General features: G+C 39.9%; 1 protein-coding gene across 3 annotated transcripts; it reads left to right on the top strand.

The window, feature by feature from the left end:
* The first annotated feature begins 15,053 nt into the window (after window positions 1–15,053).
* Window positions 15,054–17,832, top strand: LOC114641422 (uncharacterized). 3 transcript variants are annotated; one of them, XM_028790473.2, is made up of 3 exons: window positions 15,054–15,657; window positions 15,749–15,871; window positions 17,063–17,832. In XM_028790473.2, the coding sequence occupies exons 1-3, from the start codon at window positions 15,556–15,558 to the stop codon at window positions 17,111–17,113; spliced, it is 276 nt and encodes a 91-aa protein (XP_028646306.1). In that variant the 5' UTR covers window positions 15,054–15,555; the 3' UTR covers window positions 17,114–17,832. The 3 variants fall into 3 exon arrangements, with proteins under 3 accessions (XP_028646306.1, XP_028646307.1, XP_051781717.1); XM_028790474.2 differs by having other exon boundaries at window positions 15,963–17,832; XM_051925757.1 differs by having other exon boundaries at window positions 15,749–17,832.
* The last annotated feature ends 379 nt before the right edge of the window (window positions 17,833–18,211 follow it).

The following is an 18,211-nucleotide window of genomic DNA, read 5'->3' as shown; positions in this document are numbered from 1 at the left end:
TTCCCATAAGGGGGTCCAGACTGTCAATACACCCCAGAGGAAAAGGAGGACCCGGAAGAAGAAAACGGGAACTCCTAACAAGAGCACAGCGTAAACCCGTTGGCTTGACGGCGCAGGAGGGCTACGCTGTAGAGGGGCAGAGACGACACGTGCCCTCCTCAGAGCGGGCGAAGGGGCAAGGGTTTCCTGCCTGCTTCCGCTCCCGCAGGGGTTGGACTGGAGGGGGTCGGGTGTGCTTTAATTGTGGCCGCGATGGCCACTTCTGGAGGTGTTGTCCAGAGAGGACGTCCGAGTGGCAGGGACGTCGGGGCAACACCCGCGGACCTGTTTGTTATGTTTCCACAGGGTACAGCCGCGGAGCCAAGGAAGCCGACTCCCTGTCCTGGAGAGGACCAGCCCTCGCGGGGCAGGCCGATGAGCCCAGGAAGCCTCATCTTAGGGAGGGGCACTGTGAAGGACAGCCAGGTCCCATGCCCGGCAGGGATGCCCCTGCTGCATCTGTTCCGGGGGAGCCACCATGGGCAGCTCAATACCTCCCCCGGGACGCTTGGTGGCAGCCTCCCTGGCGGATGATGATTCCCCAGCCTGGCGCATGGCTCCATGGGACATGGAATCCTCCACAGCCTGGTTGGGAGCTTGGATGGCCGCCAGGGGGAGCTGCATGGTCTTGGCAGCCCGGCTGGTCAATTCCTCAGTCCCACCCGGAAATGCAATTAGGCCCAGGTGATCAAGCACCTGGAATACTTCCGGGTGGGGTATAAAAACGGCCAGCCACCACCACTTGAGGAGCCAGAGTTGGGAGGAAGGAGGACTAAGCTTGTGGAGGAGTGGTGGGAGAGGAGAAAAGAGTGGTGTTGTTGTTGTGGACTTGTATTTTGTGGGACTGTGTATTACCTGTGGGTCACGGGGAAGACGTGCGCCCACGGGAGAAGAAAATAAAAAGCCCTTGTGTTTTATACGTGCCTCTGTGTCATTCTGTGCCGGGTCGGGCGCTATATAGCGCCTTTTCTACAGGGTATACACTTTAAACAAAGGCTATTTCAGGAATATTGAAGCATTGTTGTCGGAAATGAATCATGTCATTAATACCACCCCGTCATCACCTAAGGCAATACTTAAATACAATCCTGCCAGTAGAACCGTTCGCCTGATTAGTGATAAAAGCATTTTGCTCCAAGTGTCCGGGGAGCTGTCTTACATTCTCGGGTTTGATCATGATAAGCCGTCTCACAAGTCACCCAACTCGGCAGATATCACAGGTGGTTTTTCCACCATGTTCGTGTATACAGATATTATCGAACCACAACTTGTTGCAGATACGCATGCGCCATTACTGAGATGTGTAAACATAAAAGGCGAAGACGGTGCAAATGTCACCATATTTTTTGAAAAGCCACACTACTTACCACTCACTGTGCAAAGCTTCAATACTATAAGGATTGAAATTAAGACGGACCAGAATAAACCAGTTCCGTTCCAGTATGGTAAAGTAATAATCAAGTTGCATTTTCGTCCAGCAAGATCTATCAATTTTTAAACATGCTTGTAACAAAAAACTATGGAGATCCACGCACCTACGCATCTTATTACAAGATACAAGCTGGCAATGGTCTACCAGGGTTTCATGGTCTCCCTGTCCAGTACGGTGGTGGTATTGGTGGTATTTTTAAAGCTCTCTTCAGAAAAGCAGTGCCTCTGTTTAGGCGAGGGCTAGAAATTGCTAAACCTCATGTCAAGTCTGCAGCGAAAAGCATTGCTAATGATGTCATGAGTCACGTGGCAGGTGCTGTAATGAATAAAGTTGCAACACCCCAACAAGAAGGTTCTGGTATGATTGTTATAAAGAGAGGTGTTAAAAGAAAAAGACACACACCCCATCTAGCACTGCTCGGGCCACCTGCACGGCCCAGGAAGACAGCAAAGAGGAAAAAAGCTCGACACTCTGCTAAAAAAAGAAAGTCAACCAAGAGAAGATCCAGAACTAAGCAAAATTCTAGTGATATATTCTAAACATGGCTTTTGTACACTGTGCATCAGATGAATGTGCAAAATCGGAACTGGACGTATTTCAGCTGTCACCAACACAAACCAGCATTGAAAAAAGCTACTATGCCGAAGTGCCGCCTCTCACAGCATTGTCAGAAAATGCCCCACTTGAGTTTTCCATTGCCGGAAATGATCAATACCTGGACCTCAACAACACACTCCTCTACTTAAGCTGTAAAATACATAAAAATGATGGAACAAATCTGGCCGCCGATTCACGTGTTGCCCTTGTAAACTACCCGATTGCTTCTTTGTTCAGTCAGGTGGACATCACCATCGGGGACAGATTGATCAGTCAGAGCAATAACTGTTACCCATATCGAGCGTTTATCGAAACCTGAACTAAATTACGGAGACGAGACCCTGAAAACACAATTTTCAGCTGGGACTGTTCTATAAAGACACACCCCGGTCACCACGAAGCCACTGCACTGGATGGCACAAATTTGGGGTTCAATAAAAGGGCTGCTTACACGTCCAGAAGCCACAGGGTTGATTTATTGGGTCACATCCATGCAGATCTCTTCTTTCAAGAGAAATTATTAATTAATGGGGTTGATGTAAAACTAAAGTTGGTGCGAAATAAGGATGACTTTTGTTGATGAGCAATGGTGATGAATTTAAGGTCCCGCATATTATCAGCATCATTATTTGTGAAAGAGTTCAAGTCAACCCCGGCAGTCAGACTGGGTCATGCTGAGGCCTTGATGACCAGCAACGCAAAATACCCAATCGACCGGGTTCAAATGAAAGTCCTTCCAGCATACCTACCGGGTAGCCGTGTCTGCAACCAGGAAAACCTGTTTCTGGGACAGCTGCCAAAATTGGTTGTTTTGGGGATTTGTTGACAATGCAGCTTTCAGTGGCAACTTTACACACAACCCCCTTTAATTTTAACATAAACAACATCAACTTCATGGCTCTTTACCTGGATGGAGAGCAGATACCCAGCAAGCCTCTGCAGCCTGATTTTGCTAGTGGACACTGTGTCAGAGAATATTTTCAACTGGTGGAGACCGCTGACAAGAGGATGAAAGATAAGGCCCTGTTAGTTGATCGTGAAGAGTTTGCTAAAGGCTATTCACTTTTTGCATTCAACCTAAGCCCTGATATGGAATGTGTCAGAGAATATTTTCAACTGGTGGAGGACCGCTGACAAGAGGATGAAAGATAAGGCCCTGTTAGTTGATCGTGAAGAGTTTGCTAAAGGCTATTCACTTTTTGCATTCAACCTAAGCCCTGATATGGAATCAACAGGACACTATTCACTCATCAAAACAGGCAACCCTCAGGGCCGAAATAAGATTTGCTCAACCGCTGCAAGATACAGTGAATATGATTGTGTATGCAGTTTTTGACAACATCATTGAAATTATCATGCGTCGGCAAGTTATTTACGACTACAGTTAAGCCATAGACATGTTCAGACATGCAGCCTCTGGATACTGAGCAGCTCAGGACCGCCCTTGCATCAGGGCCGCTGACATGCATCCATTTTCTGGATGTATTCCCTTCAGATCAACTGCCCAAGGAGAAGTTGGTTGACAGACCTCTGTTTATGATCGTAAACACAGATCCCCATGATAAACCCGGAAAGCACTGGATTGCCATTTACCTTGCAAATCATGGAAAAGCTGAATTTTTTGACTCGTATGGAACCCCGCCAGATTCTGAAATATTTCCCAAAGTTATTATGAAATTTTTGAAGATTAATGCTAAATGCATCACTTATAACAGTATTCAGTTACCAGGAGTTTTTCTCAACCAGTTGTGGTCACCACTGTGTTTTTTATCTGAATCAAAAAAGCAAAGGACTTACCATGAACCAATATTGGATTGTTACCCAGGAGATGTTCATCTAAATGACCAGATGGTTGTTAGATATTTTCATCAAATAAAAAGGGGGACAAACTGAAAATATGAAACGGATATGTTTACCCAGAAATCAGAAATAAGTCAGTCGTAGTGTTTGATTTTGATCCAATATTATTGCAGAAAAAAAAAAAGATGTTGCAACTACCTGTATCCCCTTTGTTGAAAATAAATAAATAATGAGATATTAATCAACATAAAACGTGTCTGTGGTTATTATAGTGAATAATCAATAATCAGACAGATAAAAAATAAAAAGGTCTGTATGTATGGTATATAAATATATATATATATATATATATATATGGTTGAAATAGTTTACTGTCAAATAAATGCAAAGAGTACACGACACGTGTTTCGCCCTCATTATGGGCTCATCAGGTGTACACACTCCACTGCACTCCCTCTCAGGAATCGAACCTCGGACGTCAGCGTCAGAGGCGATGAGGCACCGTGGCGGATGTTAGCAGATTGCTGGCCAACCACAAGTGTTACCTGGTAGGTAACCACCCATACAATCAGATTGTGACACAGACTACGAATGCCGTGAATGTAATTACCCCCCGATCTACATGCTGTCAAATAAACGAACCACACGCCGTGGCGCAACGTTAGGGGCATCGCCTCCGAGGTTCGATTCCCGAGAGGGAGTGCAGTGGAGTGTGTACACCTGATGAGCCCAGAATGAGGGCGAAACACGTGTTGTGTACTCTTTGCATTTATTTGACAGTAAACTATTTCAACCATTCTATGATCTGCTCCTCATAAACTGAGGGCACCGTGGCGGATGTTAGCAGATTGCTGGCCAACCACAAGCGTTACCTGGTAGGTAACCACCCATACAATCAGATTGTGACACAGACTACGAATGCCGTGAATATATATATATATATATATATAATAATAATAATTCATTACATTTATATATATATATATATATATATATATACTGTATATATATATATATATATATATATATATATATATATATATATATATATATATATATAATTTATTTATTTTAAAAATGTTCACACGGTAATAATACATGGTGTAAAAGTATTTTCACAGAGTTAACAGAATCATGATACAATCAAACAAACAAAATGATCTAAAATGATAATAACAATAATAGCAATAGTACATACTAATAAACAGCCATATTAAAACACTATTTTTCTACATTTATTTTAAAACACACTTTTATTCATACTGTGAGCCATGTGTGTTTTTTCTAATAGTTGACTTTTTCTAAAGACTGGGAGTTTTCTGATTTGTCTAACTAGCCTGGGCGTTTCAGCTACAGAACCAGAGGCCTGGTCGAGCATTGTTGGAAAATTACGTGATACAGGAGGGCAAAGCTGTTTACGGCTGGTTTGAATAGCATTGGGATCATTTTTAATCTCTTGAAATAAAGCCGGAACACCCAAGTTCGGAAAAATGGACCCGGGCACGTTAATTTCGGCCATAGCGTTAAAGAATAAATCCCAACCTTTTGGTTTTCCACTCTTGTTTAACGTTCCTGTCTGCGTGGCGAACTTGATCAGATCAACCATATTTGTGCCAATAACGGGTGTGCCTTTATATAAAAATTCTCCTCTTTCATTCCAGGACGTTGTGGGCAGGTTTTGTGTCATTTTCCAAATTAGCATTTCCGTATTTTTCCGGTGTCTCTGAGAGACGGATTCCAAAATGTCTCTTATGACAATATCAACCCTGTCTGTGCTCGGTTGCAATGTCGGGGTCTGGGATGGCACTTCAGTTTCTGGTAGAATGAGAGTCAATGTAGACTTCTGTGATTCCCGTTGTCTCAATAGACTCAGATATCGCTGCAAAGTATGAAAATACAGTTCCACTTTTTCATGCGGTGATAGGGCGCTATATTGTAAAATACTCCTCATCTCATGGTCAAGCATTTGCATAGTGTTTTTTTGTCATATCTGTTTCATCGCTGGTATTTGTTTTGACCTGCTCCAGTTGTTTTTCTGGTACAAGGTACATTTTCTCAGCATGCTCTATTTTACCGATTTGCAGTTAGACTGGTGAGTAAAGGGATCGCTATGCCAAGTAGTTGACTGATAAATCCACCAGACTGATTTATAATACGTTTCTTTCGTTTAATGGCAACTTTTTTTATTGCTCAGATTTTTTATAATAATGCGTTTCTTTTTAAGAATGTCAATCTGTCTGGAATTTAAAGGTAAGCTACCCTTAATTACATTGAGTGCAATTTCACAAATAGCCAGAATTAAATCATCTGAAGCTGCACACAAAATGGACTTTCTCTGCTTTGGTTTTGCCTTTATAAGCAATCGCATGAGTTGTAAATTTCGTTTAATCCTGGAGGACATGGTGTTCAGGATGATGTCTTTTATAAAATGACACAGGGGCCGCTAAAATCACATTTTTTTATCCTTGGGCTTTTTAAACACGTAAGCCACCGGGCGCTGCGATGGGTATATGGATGCTCTGAGACGAAAGTCATCTGGTGTATTAGTATTTAAATCTACCAGTAGAAAGCCAAAGGCTGACTTAGTGGCATCCTCATAAGCTTCGAGAAAGTAGCGCCACCTTGTGGGGTACATCTGACGGGCCAATATTGATAGCTGTTGCCTGTCTCAGGGGTTCTTAAACAAAACAATGTATTTTGCATTTAAGGCTATAGTGCGGCTCTGTTTTCCCTGGCAAAAAAGATTCGGCACAATATAGATTACGCTCAAATTTCTATGATGAACATACTTTGTGAATGCCAATTCCAACTCATTACTTTTACAGGCAGATTGCCTGAGATCATCGATGACCACCAAGTTTATCTTAGCACGGGGCAACAACGCGTCGTCATTTAGCGTCTGGGAGACTTTCGATAAATTTTATACATCTGAATTTTTTCATCAATTCTGTATAGAGAGGTTGCCAAACGGAATAACAATACAGGATATTTTGAGGTTTGTGTGACATCATCTCCGTCCCGGATTCTAACAATGTTTTCACAAAAAAAGATTTCCCACAGTTGCTCGGCCCGCTTAAGATACAGGAAAATGGGTGTTGTAAACGAATGTCCATTATTATTTTATTTTACTATTATAATTTTTTTTTTTCTCAGTATCAATAGCCAAAAGGTAACGACGTAAAATGTTTAGTTAATACACGCTTGTCATATACAACTTGCTGTGTTTTTTTTATTTTTCTGGTTTCTATATGCCAGCTACGTTTCACCCGGACAATACCAATATCTTCGATTTTAATATTTTTATGTTGTGAACACCCATTTATATTTTCTGCATACTCAAAAACCAGTTCTTTCAAGCTTTCAAAATTCACCTTTTCACAGTTCTTAACATTCAATGTTATACCTTTAACTTTTAGACAGGTTTCACCGTTTGATAACTTGTAAGCATAACTTTTAGGACCACTGCTTACAAATTCAGTGATGTATTCATTTGTTGGAATCTCGCTCGTCAATTCTCCTAAATAGCAACCAGTTTCTGGGTCCCATTCGTTTGCTTGTGTCATAGTATAGTATTCTTTCATTCAGTTTGTTTAAAAGATTATACAACTCTAATCTTGCATAAGCTGTTGTAAAACTCGCAATAAACATGTTTACATTGGAAGGTGTGCTGTATCGATCTTTATCATATGTCCAAGTCACACACGCACATTCATCATCAATAAAATCACAAGTAGACACCTCATAGTTTGGGGCAAATAACAATTCAAACAGTTTTTCTGGATCTGTAACTAAAGATGTCCATGGCAAATTAGGTCTTTGTGCAAACTTACCCCATAAGGAATTTAAAAAAAGTTTTGCAGTTTGTCTTCTGGACGGATTTTTTTTAATCAGGTGCTTGCTTAATTGTACACCTTCCTTTTCATAAAACATGGATGCATACTGTTTACACTGTTCTGTGTTTAGACAGTTCTCAGGATAACCCGAAGATTCTTGCTTAGCATTTAAATGGGCATTAATATACTCTGAAAAAAGTTCGGTAGAGCTTTGTTCAAAATGCTATATCTCATAAACGCTTTCAATTTTTAATCCCTGTTGAACGGCTGCAAACAATTCCGGTGTTGTCCAGCATCCGGTAAGTGTTCTTTCCTCATGTGTGTGTGTGCAGGGGCTCTGCTGCTGTGTAACAGCACAAGTGTGACAAAGCGTAAAGTATAATTTTTTGTTTATTTTGCATGGCAAAACAAGGAATAGAAGATTTCTGGGCGGATACACCCTCACCCAGGCTAATCCGAAATACGCTTCTAACGATCCAAAGTCCTTATAAATAATTTTTGGATGACCGATTGGATATCTTTTGGTTTTATTCACATAAGGATATAAACTCGTAAAATCATAGTAATGGATTTTTTCACCAGCGCACACCTTGTAATATAAACGTGCTGCATTTGTTTGACCGCCAAAGAGAGAATCCGTAGGATTCAATGCCTCAGGTAGGCGAGCGGTTTTCAGGAAATTCTGCACATGGCTGTTTTCATGAACCATTCGCCGCCAATTATGTTCCCAGATTTGATGCACCTGAAAACCCTGCATTTTTAAGTAGTGAACTTTTTCCATAGTTCTTGAATAAAGCGAACCGAATGTCGTGTTTGTAACACTATTCCATGATTTTTCATTATAGCAGATATTACACCCGTGAAAAAAACAGCCGTTAAATTCAAATGCCATCTTTATACCATTATTTTCGGCATACCCATCTAGGTAATATTTTCCAATACGCATTTCACCTCCGGGTTTTAGCGCGTGTCGAATATCTATTTTATCTTCGGCCTCTAGATACATGAGCCATTGGATGGATGGTGTAGAGTACCTCTTTTGTTTTCTGTGATAACTGTCTTGTAATGGCAAAGCTATGGTTTGCTTACGCAAAAATTTAAGTCTAAACATTGCCATACAAATGCTCGCTAAAGTAACATATTGAAAAGGATCAATTGATAATATTTTGTATTTGACCTGAAACTGCTCATCTAAATACACATGTGTCGTTTTGGTGATCTCCATAACCTCTTGCCTGAACAAAATACAAGCCGACCCTTGAATCTCTACATCTAAGCGACAGTACATTTTTAATTCCTTTTGAAAATCAAATACGTCATTCTTGTGATTAGAATACCATAAAAGAAAATCTTTCTTCTTGTCGGGCATCATACTTTCCACACCATAAAATTCTACAGCCGGTCTAGGCCCTACATAATTTTGGTTTTCAATCGTTTTAAAAAAATGGAAAGTATCCTTTTGCCCCTTTAAAACCCAAAGCCTGCAGTAATTTACACAATTTTGATGCTAAAAAGTTCAAAGAGTCTATGAATCTGATGTTTAAACCTTTCACTGTTATCGACATGATTTTTCCACCGATCGTTAACAAACCCATTTTCATTTTTTCTTTTATTAATTGTCTAATTACAAAATAACTGTCATAGGCTTTTGCATTGTGTGCAATAAAAGTGTCATTTTTAAACTTTCTATCTATAAACGTTGATATAAATCTTTCAACACAATCGTTTCCGGCAAATTCCCAGCTTCTGCTATCATCCATGTGTAAATCGTATATGTAATTCACTTTGTGTATACCCATGTCTTGCCGACATTCAAAATCATAAAATATATATTTTTTTGATACTGGGCTCTTTAATAACGGTTGCATATAACATAAGTGATTGTCGTAACTTGTAATTGTTCCTTTACAATGAGGGCATAGTCTCGGTTTGCAATGATGGGTAAGATCTGTGTAACACTGACACTGCACAGTATTCTTTCCTCTGGCATGTTTGCTTGTTTTGGTGTCTCTCATGGCAGTCGTTTGATTGGCAGATGATTTTGCATGTCCGGCATCTGATTAAACAGCCTGTTACTTCAATGCAGGAAGCATCAAGGCAGGCCCTGCAAGTATTGACACAAACATGGCGATCTTTGTGAGAATAAGCAGCGTGGCAAATTTCGCAAAAATAATTAGCCCCGATAAATTTCTTCACATCTAAAATTCCAAAATAATGCTCATTGTGTAAGAGAAGAAAAATCACTTTAGAGTTTGGAGGCGTAGGACCCATTGTGAAGTATTTCCACGTACTCTCATGCATGTATAGTACCTTTATAGAAACATCTAATAGACGCTCTAATTTTTCTACATCTGAAAAAAATATTATCTTGTCATCCGAAAACCCCAATTGCTTATGCATTTGTCTAGCTTTTTGCAGAATGTCGCTATCTGGTTTGGCTTTCTGACTGAGTAAGCAGATGACAGCGCCTGCAAAACATAAATTACCCAGATATGAGAAATCTACTAATAGACATCGTTTAGTATTAATTATTCTACTGAAGAGTAATGTGTTAATTCTAAGCCTTGAGCCACCACGCATGTTTTTCACAATGGTTACTACAAATCGGAGAGAAGAATCTGTAATAATTTCTGTATTACTTTGCAGCATCTGAGACACGTAATTTAAACAGCTTGTGGCGTCAAAGCTGACTAGATTCTTTTTTTGGGAATAAAGATTGTTTTGCAAACTCAGGGAAATAAGTCGCAATTGAACAAAATCACATGGTGCAATATTCGGGGATAATGCATCTAAAAGACCCTGAATACTTTGATGAACAAGGTTTATGGCCTGCGTATATGACTTAATTCTATCCAAATTGATAAAATGGAATTCATAGTTATGCTCTGTAGCTCTAAATCTTTTCATCTGCCTTTCAGATTCCCTTATAATTTTAACATGTGCATTAAGAGCCGAAGAATCTGTTTGATCTCTTGTTTTATTAGCCCTAGGACCGCAGGAACATTTCAATCACCTTTTCTGATAAGCAGACAGCCGTTTGTATATCTTTTTGATCTTTCTGATCATATTTAAAAATGTGTTACGAGGTTTCATTTTATCTTGCTTTAGTCATATAGATTTTGTACCTGAACCGGTACCCAGACTTGTACAATCTTTTAAGATCACGCTTTCCAGTCTATGCAGCCTTTGGCAAGCTGTCTGAAGTTCAACTACTGGTATGTGCTCAGAATCAAAAATGCCTGAGATAGATGTCAGAAGATATTTCTTTAAAATATTACTGTTAGGACATAATATCTCCTCGATAAAGGCTGATAAAAACTGTACACCTTTACGTCTGTTGCTAAATGAATTAATAATTTTAATAGCACACATCAGCCATTTCTCGATTAAACGATGCACACGGTTATCAACTTTATCATCTGAATGAATGGTTTTTCCAGACTTGAATGTTGCTTTCTCTGTTTTCTTTCCTTTGGAAATGCTACCAACGGATTGCCCAAAATCTGAAAAAAAAAATTAACTCAACCACAATCTTAATAGCTATCTCTATATATAATCTTCATTTGGATCTTGATCTTTGTTTGTCCGTGAATGAATTAGAAGAAGAAGCACTAGATGGCAGTAGAGAGACAGCTAAAACATAGGCATTGCATTAAGAATCTCCCCCAGGCTTATACTACTGAAGACTGTAGTACTCCAGTCACACCTCAAAACACAGATATTCAAACTAAACAGATTGTTGTGCTTTAAATTAACTAATCTTTATATATAATCTTCATTTGGATCTTGATCTTTGTTTGTCCGCGAATTCCATGCATACGTAGACCACCTTCCAGTTTAGTATGTTATTGTTACTCACGGACGTCAACAATGTGCCGGAATAATGAAAGGGGTGGTGGACAGTGTTACGCTGGTTAGCTCCTGAGGCCTGGTTAGAGAATGAGATTGCCGAAGATAAAAGGTATGTGCCTACGTAACATATGAATGAAAGAAAGACAGTGGGTAAAATGAATGACAACGTAACAGCACGTTCCGGAAATTATTATTGTTACGTTGTAGCCGGCGAGTGTTGCGCGTCTCACAGTTGTACCCTGGCTTGCTTACATGTCAGTAAAGTGATCCCTATTTATGCTTTAAAGAGCCTGGATACCTATGTGTCCCCCTTTTATAACCATTGCTCCGTGTATATTGCCTTACTCTTTGGATTGCCACAAAGCAACCTGCGAGATTGGAGAAAGGTTGAGAAGAGATCGTGAGAGGAAACGACAGCGTCGTGAAAACGAGACGGACTGTGAACGGAGAGAAGCAGAAATGCTCCTACACCACCACATAATTACTATTAGGCCGTTCCTATTGAATCAATGTCCAAGGGTTTTGTTTTGTTATTTTGTTTTCCTTATAAAAAATCATAATGCTGTGCGACGAAGGGCCCAGCTCACAACTGGCAGCCGCGTTTAAACAGTGAGCCCTTCACAGACAACTTTAACATGCGCAACGTAGATGGGCGCACATGGCTAGTATAATATAAATACTAATACGTACATTCATTCATTAAGCTCGCCGATCCCAAAGGGCCCCAGAAATTGCGACACACGCCCAACCTTTTTTTTTTTTTTCAATACAGTTTTGCTCATTTTCTGAGGCCTTTGGGCAGCAAAGCTTCATATCACTGGGGTGCAGACATGACTAAGCAAAGGTAACGGTCTATGTCAGGGTGTTGGCCAGCAAAGTTCTTATCAGTGGTTTGCACACAGGGTTAAGCAATGGGGCTCCTGTCCATGTGTTGCTCTTGGCTAACACTAGGATACATTGAGCGCTATAATAATAATAATAATAATAATAATAATAATAATACATTTTATTTATATAGAGCCTTTTCCCATGCTCAAGGCACTTAGAGAATATAAGGAGCACATCATAACGTCATAAATAAATAAAGAAGATTACGACCAAGAATTCAGAGAATTCTGTCTGTGATGTGAACGCCAAAATACATACAAACCCTGATTTTGATATTAACAACAAATTTATTTGTTTATTTTATTTTATTTTTTTTTTTTTCTTATTTTCATACCTGTAGGCTGCCGAGGTGACGTCACACTTCCTAATAAGGTGGTTGCAATTCGTCTTGGCTGTTTTGTGGTGCTTTTTTTCGGAGAGGCCGTCGTTAATCAAGATTCAAGCAATTTCTCACGTGCTGAAATATTGTTAAAAATAAATAATAATAATAATAAGGTGGTGGCTGTATTTTTAAAATTAACATTGTACATACAAATATCCTTATAACCCTTTAAAGTGTAAACCAATGGATTTTTCATTAATTTTATATATATATATAAATATATATATAATACAAATCTTACCGGGCGATTCGGTGCTAATTCTATGTCAATCGGAAAGCTGAGCATCAAATTCAACCGAATCTAAGAAGCGAGCCATAATGCTCCAGGAATGCATAATGCATTAAAATATTTTAATGTGTAATTCGGTCCAAGTCGATTATATATTAGACCGATAACCATCTAACGTTAATCAAACATTATCATTTATAGACAGCTGTTGAAACGTATATTCCATGGAATTTTAGCATTTTATGTCATGTATCAGGGTACCTCTAGAATGTTCCAACGTTATCACTTATAGACAACCGGTGAAAGGCATATTCCAATGAATTTTTATGAAATTTTATTCTAAGGGTGCCTCTAGAATGTTCCATCGTTATCACTTATAGACAGCCAGTGAAACATATATTCCATGGAATTTGATCATTTTATGTCATGTATCAGGGTACCTCTAGAATGTTCCAACGTTATCACTAGCCAGACGGTGAAATTTTATTCTATGGGTGCCTCTAGAATGTTCCAACAAGGACCCGCGTATTATCTCAACAAGCAGCAACAGATGTTAATTTTGTAAAGAAACCTAGAATTCCATTTTACCATTTCATTTATGGGATTATCACAGAATGACATATTGTAATGCACAATCATAATAATATCCATCCATCCATTTTCCAACCCGCTGAATCTGAACACAGGGTCACCTGGAGCCAATCCCAGCCAACAAGGCAGGACCCAAACCCGGGCAGGGTGCCAACCCACCACAGGACACACACAAACACACACCAAGGCCAATTTAGAATCGTCAGTCCACCTAACCTGCATGTCTTTGGACTGTGGGAGGAAACCGGAGCACCCAGAGGAAACCCACGCAGACACAGGGAGAACATGCAAACTCCACGCAGAGAGGACCCGGGAAGCAAACCCAGGTCCCCAGATCTCCCAACTGCGAGGCAGCAGCGCTACCCACTGCGCCACTGTTCCGCCGTCATAATAATATACACATTTTAAAGTACATGTCTTACTTTTGCACTTCTGCTCGGACGCGTACCTAGATCTGCTGGCTTAGAAAATGACAGCTCTATGCGTGCAGCGTCACCGGGCAACAAACGTACTAAATGCGCCGGTTCTTTTTCTTATACTTATTTTAAGGCACAAGTTCATCATACCGGGGATAAAAAGACTAATTAAATGTACACACCATCATGACCTATATATACATAAATATTAACGTGTTACCAGATTTTTTATTTATTTTACAAGACCGTTTGCCCTGGCCTGTCTTACCAACTTCTAGGCCTATCATAAATTAAATGGCGCGTATTAAGAATAACAACAAGAGCATTTCATTTTTACCTTTTCATTTATGGCTCTTTAATAGAATATAAAAAAAAAAAAACTGTAATGCACAATCATCATAATGTACAGAATTTAAAAGTACATGTCTTACTTTTGCTCTTCTGATCGGTGTGAACCCAGATCTCCTAGCTTAGAAAAACGACAGCCTGAATACCCGAACCAGCATTGTATGTGTTGCGATATTTTTGTCTGTTGCTGTTTAATTCATAGGCTAATACATTTTTTTTTTCCATGGACAGAGTCGTTCATACATTTTTGACCGTAGCGTCATGTTGCTTACATTCCATAGACATTTCACACACCCGCCATCCTATCTGTATCCTGATTGGCTGGTATGAACAAGGGCTCGATGCAGTCAGCGCATGCCCGAAACAGGCTGGTGTAATGTCATTGGCTAGCTTAACATGAGGCCTGTGTTTGTTGATTGGTTAAAAATATGTTGCCGGTTTATCTAAAAAATCTTATCTTTAAATGTTTTGATTGGCTGAGCGTTGTAAAAAGCTTCGCACAAAAGCATATTTAAAGAGGGTATCTTGAACCCAAATAACAAGAATTGGGTATGTTGTGTTGAGCGTAGGTGTCTACCCCGTTATGACCGAGACTTAGCAGGCTGGCAGCGTCTGCCGCTAATAAGGTCAGAAAGGAGACACTTGTTTACAGCTAACAATTCTTCTGACCGAATTGAAGTAGGCTGGCTGAGCCAACCACTTTGCAGGGTTTTAACCGGTTACGCTAACCGAGCTGATGCAGGCTGGCTAAGCCCACCACAATGCTAGGTTTTTAACCGGCAGTTTACCCTGTGTCCGTGTGTGCCTGGGCCAGTCGTGCGTTCTCGCTGCCCCATTGCATCATCGCCGCCTACTGCAGGCAGCTTACCCTGTGTCCGTGTGTGGCTGGGCCAGTCGAGCATTCTCGCTGCCCTGTTGCGTCATCGCCGCTTGCCGCAGGCAGCTTACCCTGTGTCCATGTGTGGCTTGGCCAGTCGAGCGTTCTCGATGCCCCATTGCATCATCGCCGCTTGCCGCAGGCAGCTTACCCTGTGTCCGTGTGTGGCTGGGTCCAGTCGAGCGTTCTCGCTGCCCCGTTGCGTCATCGCCGCTTGCTGGTTCACCGCTGAGACACACCATTGTTTTCTTTTACTAGAAAAAAGCAAGACATGGATTCTGCAGCAACAAAAGCGAACGTTAAAGCAGAGGACAAGGTCGTCATTTTAGAAGAATACCAGCCTATAGATTGTGAACCAGAGAAATCTAAACAGGTAATTTTGAATGTATTGCTTTTTTCTTGGCTTGCACAGATTATTGCTTTTTTCTTGGTTTACACAGATATATTGCTTTTTTCTTTTAAAGGAGCTACCCAAAAGAGAAACTCGCCAGTCCGTGAAAAAGACTGAAGCATCTGCTGGAGACCACACGATATCTGACGAGAAAAAGACTGATGCACCTGACCTAGATGGCACGACCTTGGACATGGTGAGTCTGGATTTTAAGAAATTTTCTGTTAAGCCTATCTGCATGGCGGTACAAAATAGATTAATCATTTTATTTTATTTTAACTTGACAGATTGCATGTGCAGAGCCAAGTATTATGCAAAAGAAGTAATTTCTGCAACATTGAAAGGCCTTATCGCTAAAAAGAAAGATGATTTAAAACCTGATGTTAAAGAATTAATTTGTGACATTGAAAGGCTTACTGAAAGAATGCCTGGCTTAGTGGAGTGTTTCCTTTTTTCAGACAGAAGGGCTGATGTAAAAAGCATACCGGCTATTTCACGCGTGACTAGATGTATCTATAGATCAATAGGGAAAACTATTCCTGTAATGACACGTGATACATTTTTGTGTCTTTTAAGCCGCGTAGCCTATATCTGCTCCAACACTGAGGACGATTCTGTTGAGAAAGCTATCCAGATGGCTTCTGAAATATTGTCCAGAATTCTGTTATGTTTTACCGATAGCCCGTTAGGAATATGTGTTTTTCGTGTGGGAATATAACTTTTCTTTTTTCCCTATATTAGAGTGACTTTAAGATGGCCGGTGAGGTCTTTAAACACGTTGTAAAAAATTGTTCAACTTCTTCAAGTCTGAAGTCTCAAGACTTGTGTGTAATTTCCCAAACACTTGTCATCCATCACAGTCACAGAGCCGGATTGATTTTAATGAAGCATTGTGTGAACGCTGTTGTAGCTTCTGTGGTTAGTACCTGTGTAAGGGATGTATTAATGGGGTCTTGTTTAGCATGCTGTTTGGGTGACGAATCTCAGGATGGACACACTTGTCTTTTACTAGAATCTGATTCTGAGGAAATGCACCCTTGTGTTTCCAGCATCTGTCAACAGATCAGTATTAAAAGATTAATTCAAATGGTATTTTCTATGGTTAAACCCTTGTGTGGATTAAGAATTGTGAAACCGACTAAAATTCATATTCTTAACTGTCTGAAGCAGTTTGTTGTCATAGTAAACACTTTTCAGCTTATATAACAAAACCCAAGATTCGGGCAGAAGCTTTTCAACTTGTCTCTAATCACCATTACAGTTATTTTTTAAAGCCAACATTGATTTACAGAAATCTAATCAAAATGCATTATCCATGCTAAACAAGACCTGTTTGTGTTATATTTTCTGTTGACTAACGTTGTATTTTGTTTTGTTGTGTTGTCAGACCAAGACTCGGCAGCTAGAACAAGGAAAACCAGGTCCCCACCCATCGTGACACTTAATACAACCTATAGAACGTTTTCTCCCTATATTATATCTGCTAGAAAAAGATTCATTATGACCATAATCGGTCGCTCAGTCGTCTGGGCTTATGTGTTTAGCTCTGTTGAACATTTAGGGGTAAAATGTGATGAATGTCAAGAGAACAAATGCATACCAGATGGACATATTTGTAATATCTGGTTCACTAAACCATTTATTGCATATTAACATAGCTTATTTATGCTCGAAAAAGCTAGAAAGGATAGACTTGTGCCCTGTGTGCGTGCTTTGCTAAAAATATATAATCTCCCTTGTTTTCGTAAAGCTATCAAGAATGATGTGGATGATATTATAGCAGAGTTTGAGAAGGGAGAGATACCCATTGATGCTTACGCACAACTAATTCAGCCTGTGAAGACCAGCTTTATGTGGTCGGCTCTGTTCCAAACAGAGAAAATAGGCTTGCATAATTTAGTGAAATACAAATATATTAAACATGTGCTGGCTTAAACATTTTATTTTAGATGTATTACCAGCCCACTGATGGGTTGGGACCTGGTTTGCAATTTGATTTGTGTTCATCCGTGTATACAATTCTTGTGTTTTCGCTTCTTTTCAATTGAATTGCTAATCAGTATACAAACAAGCTTGTGTGACTATTTTACAACTGTTTCTCCTGCTTTTATTCATACTTTTAAGCAATTAGTGTATAACAGTGTGTAACCCCTGAAAGTGAAGACAACATGTTATTTTGCTATGTTTGGAATTTTGCTTCAATAAAACTTGTTTTAAGGCACTTTTTTTTTTTTAGTATTTTTTTGATTATTCAATAAAACTTGTTGTTTTAAGACACTTTGGTATCTACTACATTATGATTTACTTTTATAAAGGGCATGAGTTTACAAGGTGGGCAAGGTAACGGGATGCCATGGTGTGTTTGGTCTGTACAACCAGGTTTCCTTGCCTGTGTAACAGGTTCTCTCTCAAACTTTTCTTGTACATCCACTCTGAAAACACCTTTGGTATCTACTATATGCCTTGCTTTATAAAGGGCATGGTTTTACACGGCTGTCAAGGTAATGGCATGCCCTGGGCGTGTTTGGGATGCACT

The sequence above is a fragment of the Erpetoichthys calabaricus genome, chromosome 4, assembly GCF_900747795.2.
Source record: "Erpetoichthys calabaricus chromosome 4, fErpCal1.3, whole genome shotgun sequence".
Lineage (NCBI taxonomy): Eukaryota > Metazoa > Chordata > Cladistia > Polypteriformes > Polypteridae > Erpetoichthys > Erpetoichthys calabaricus.
Note: the sequence above shows the minus strand (reverse complement) of the source record. Positions and strands in the feature narration are given on the sequence as shown.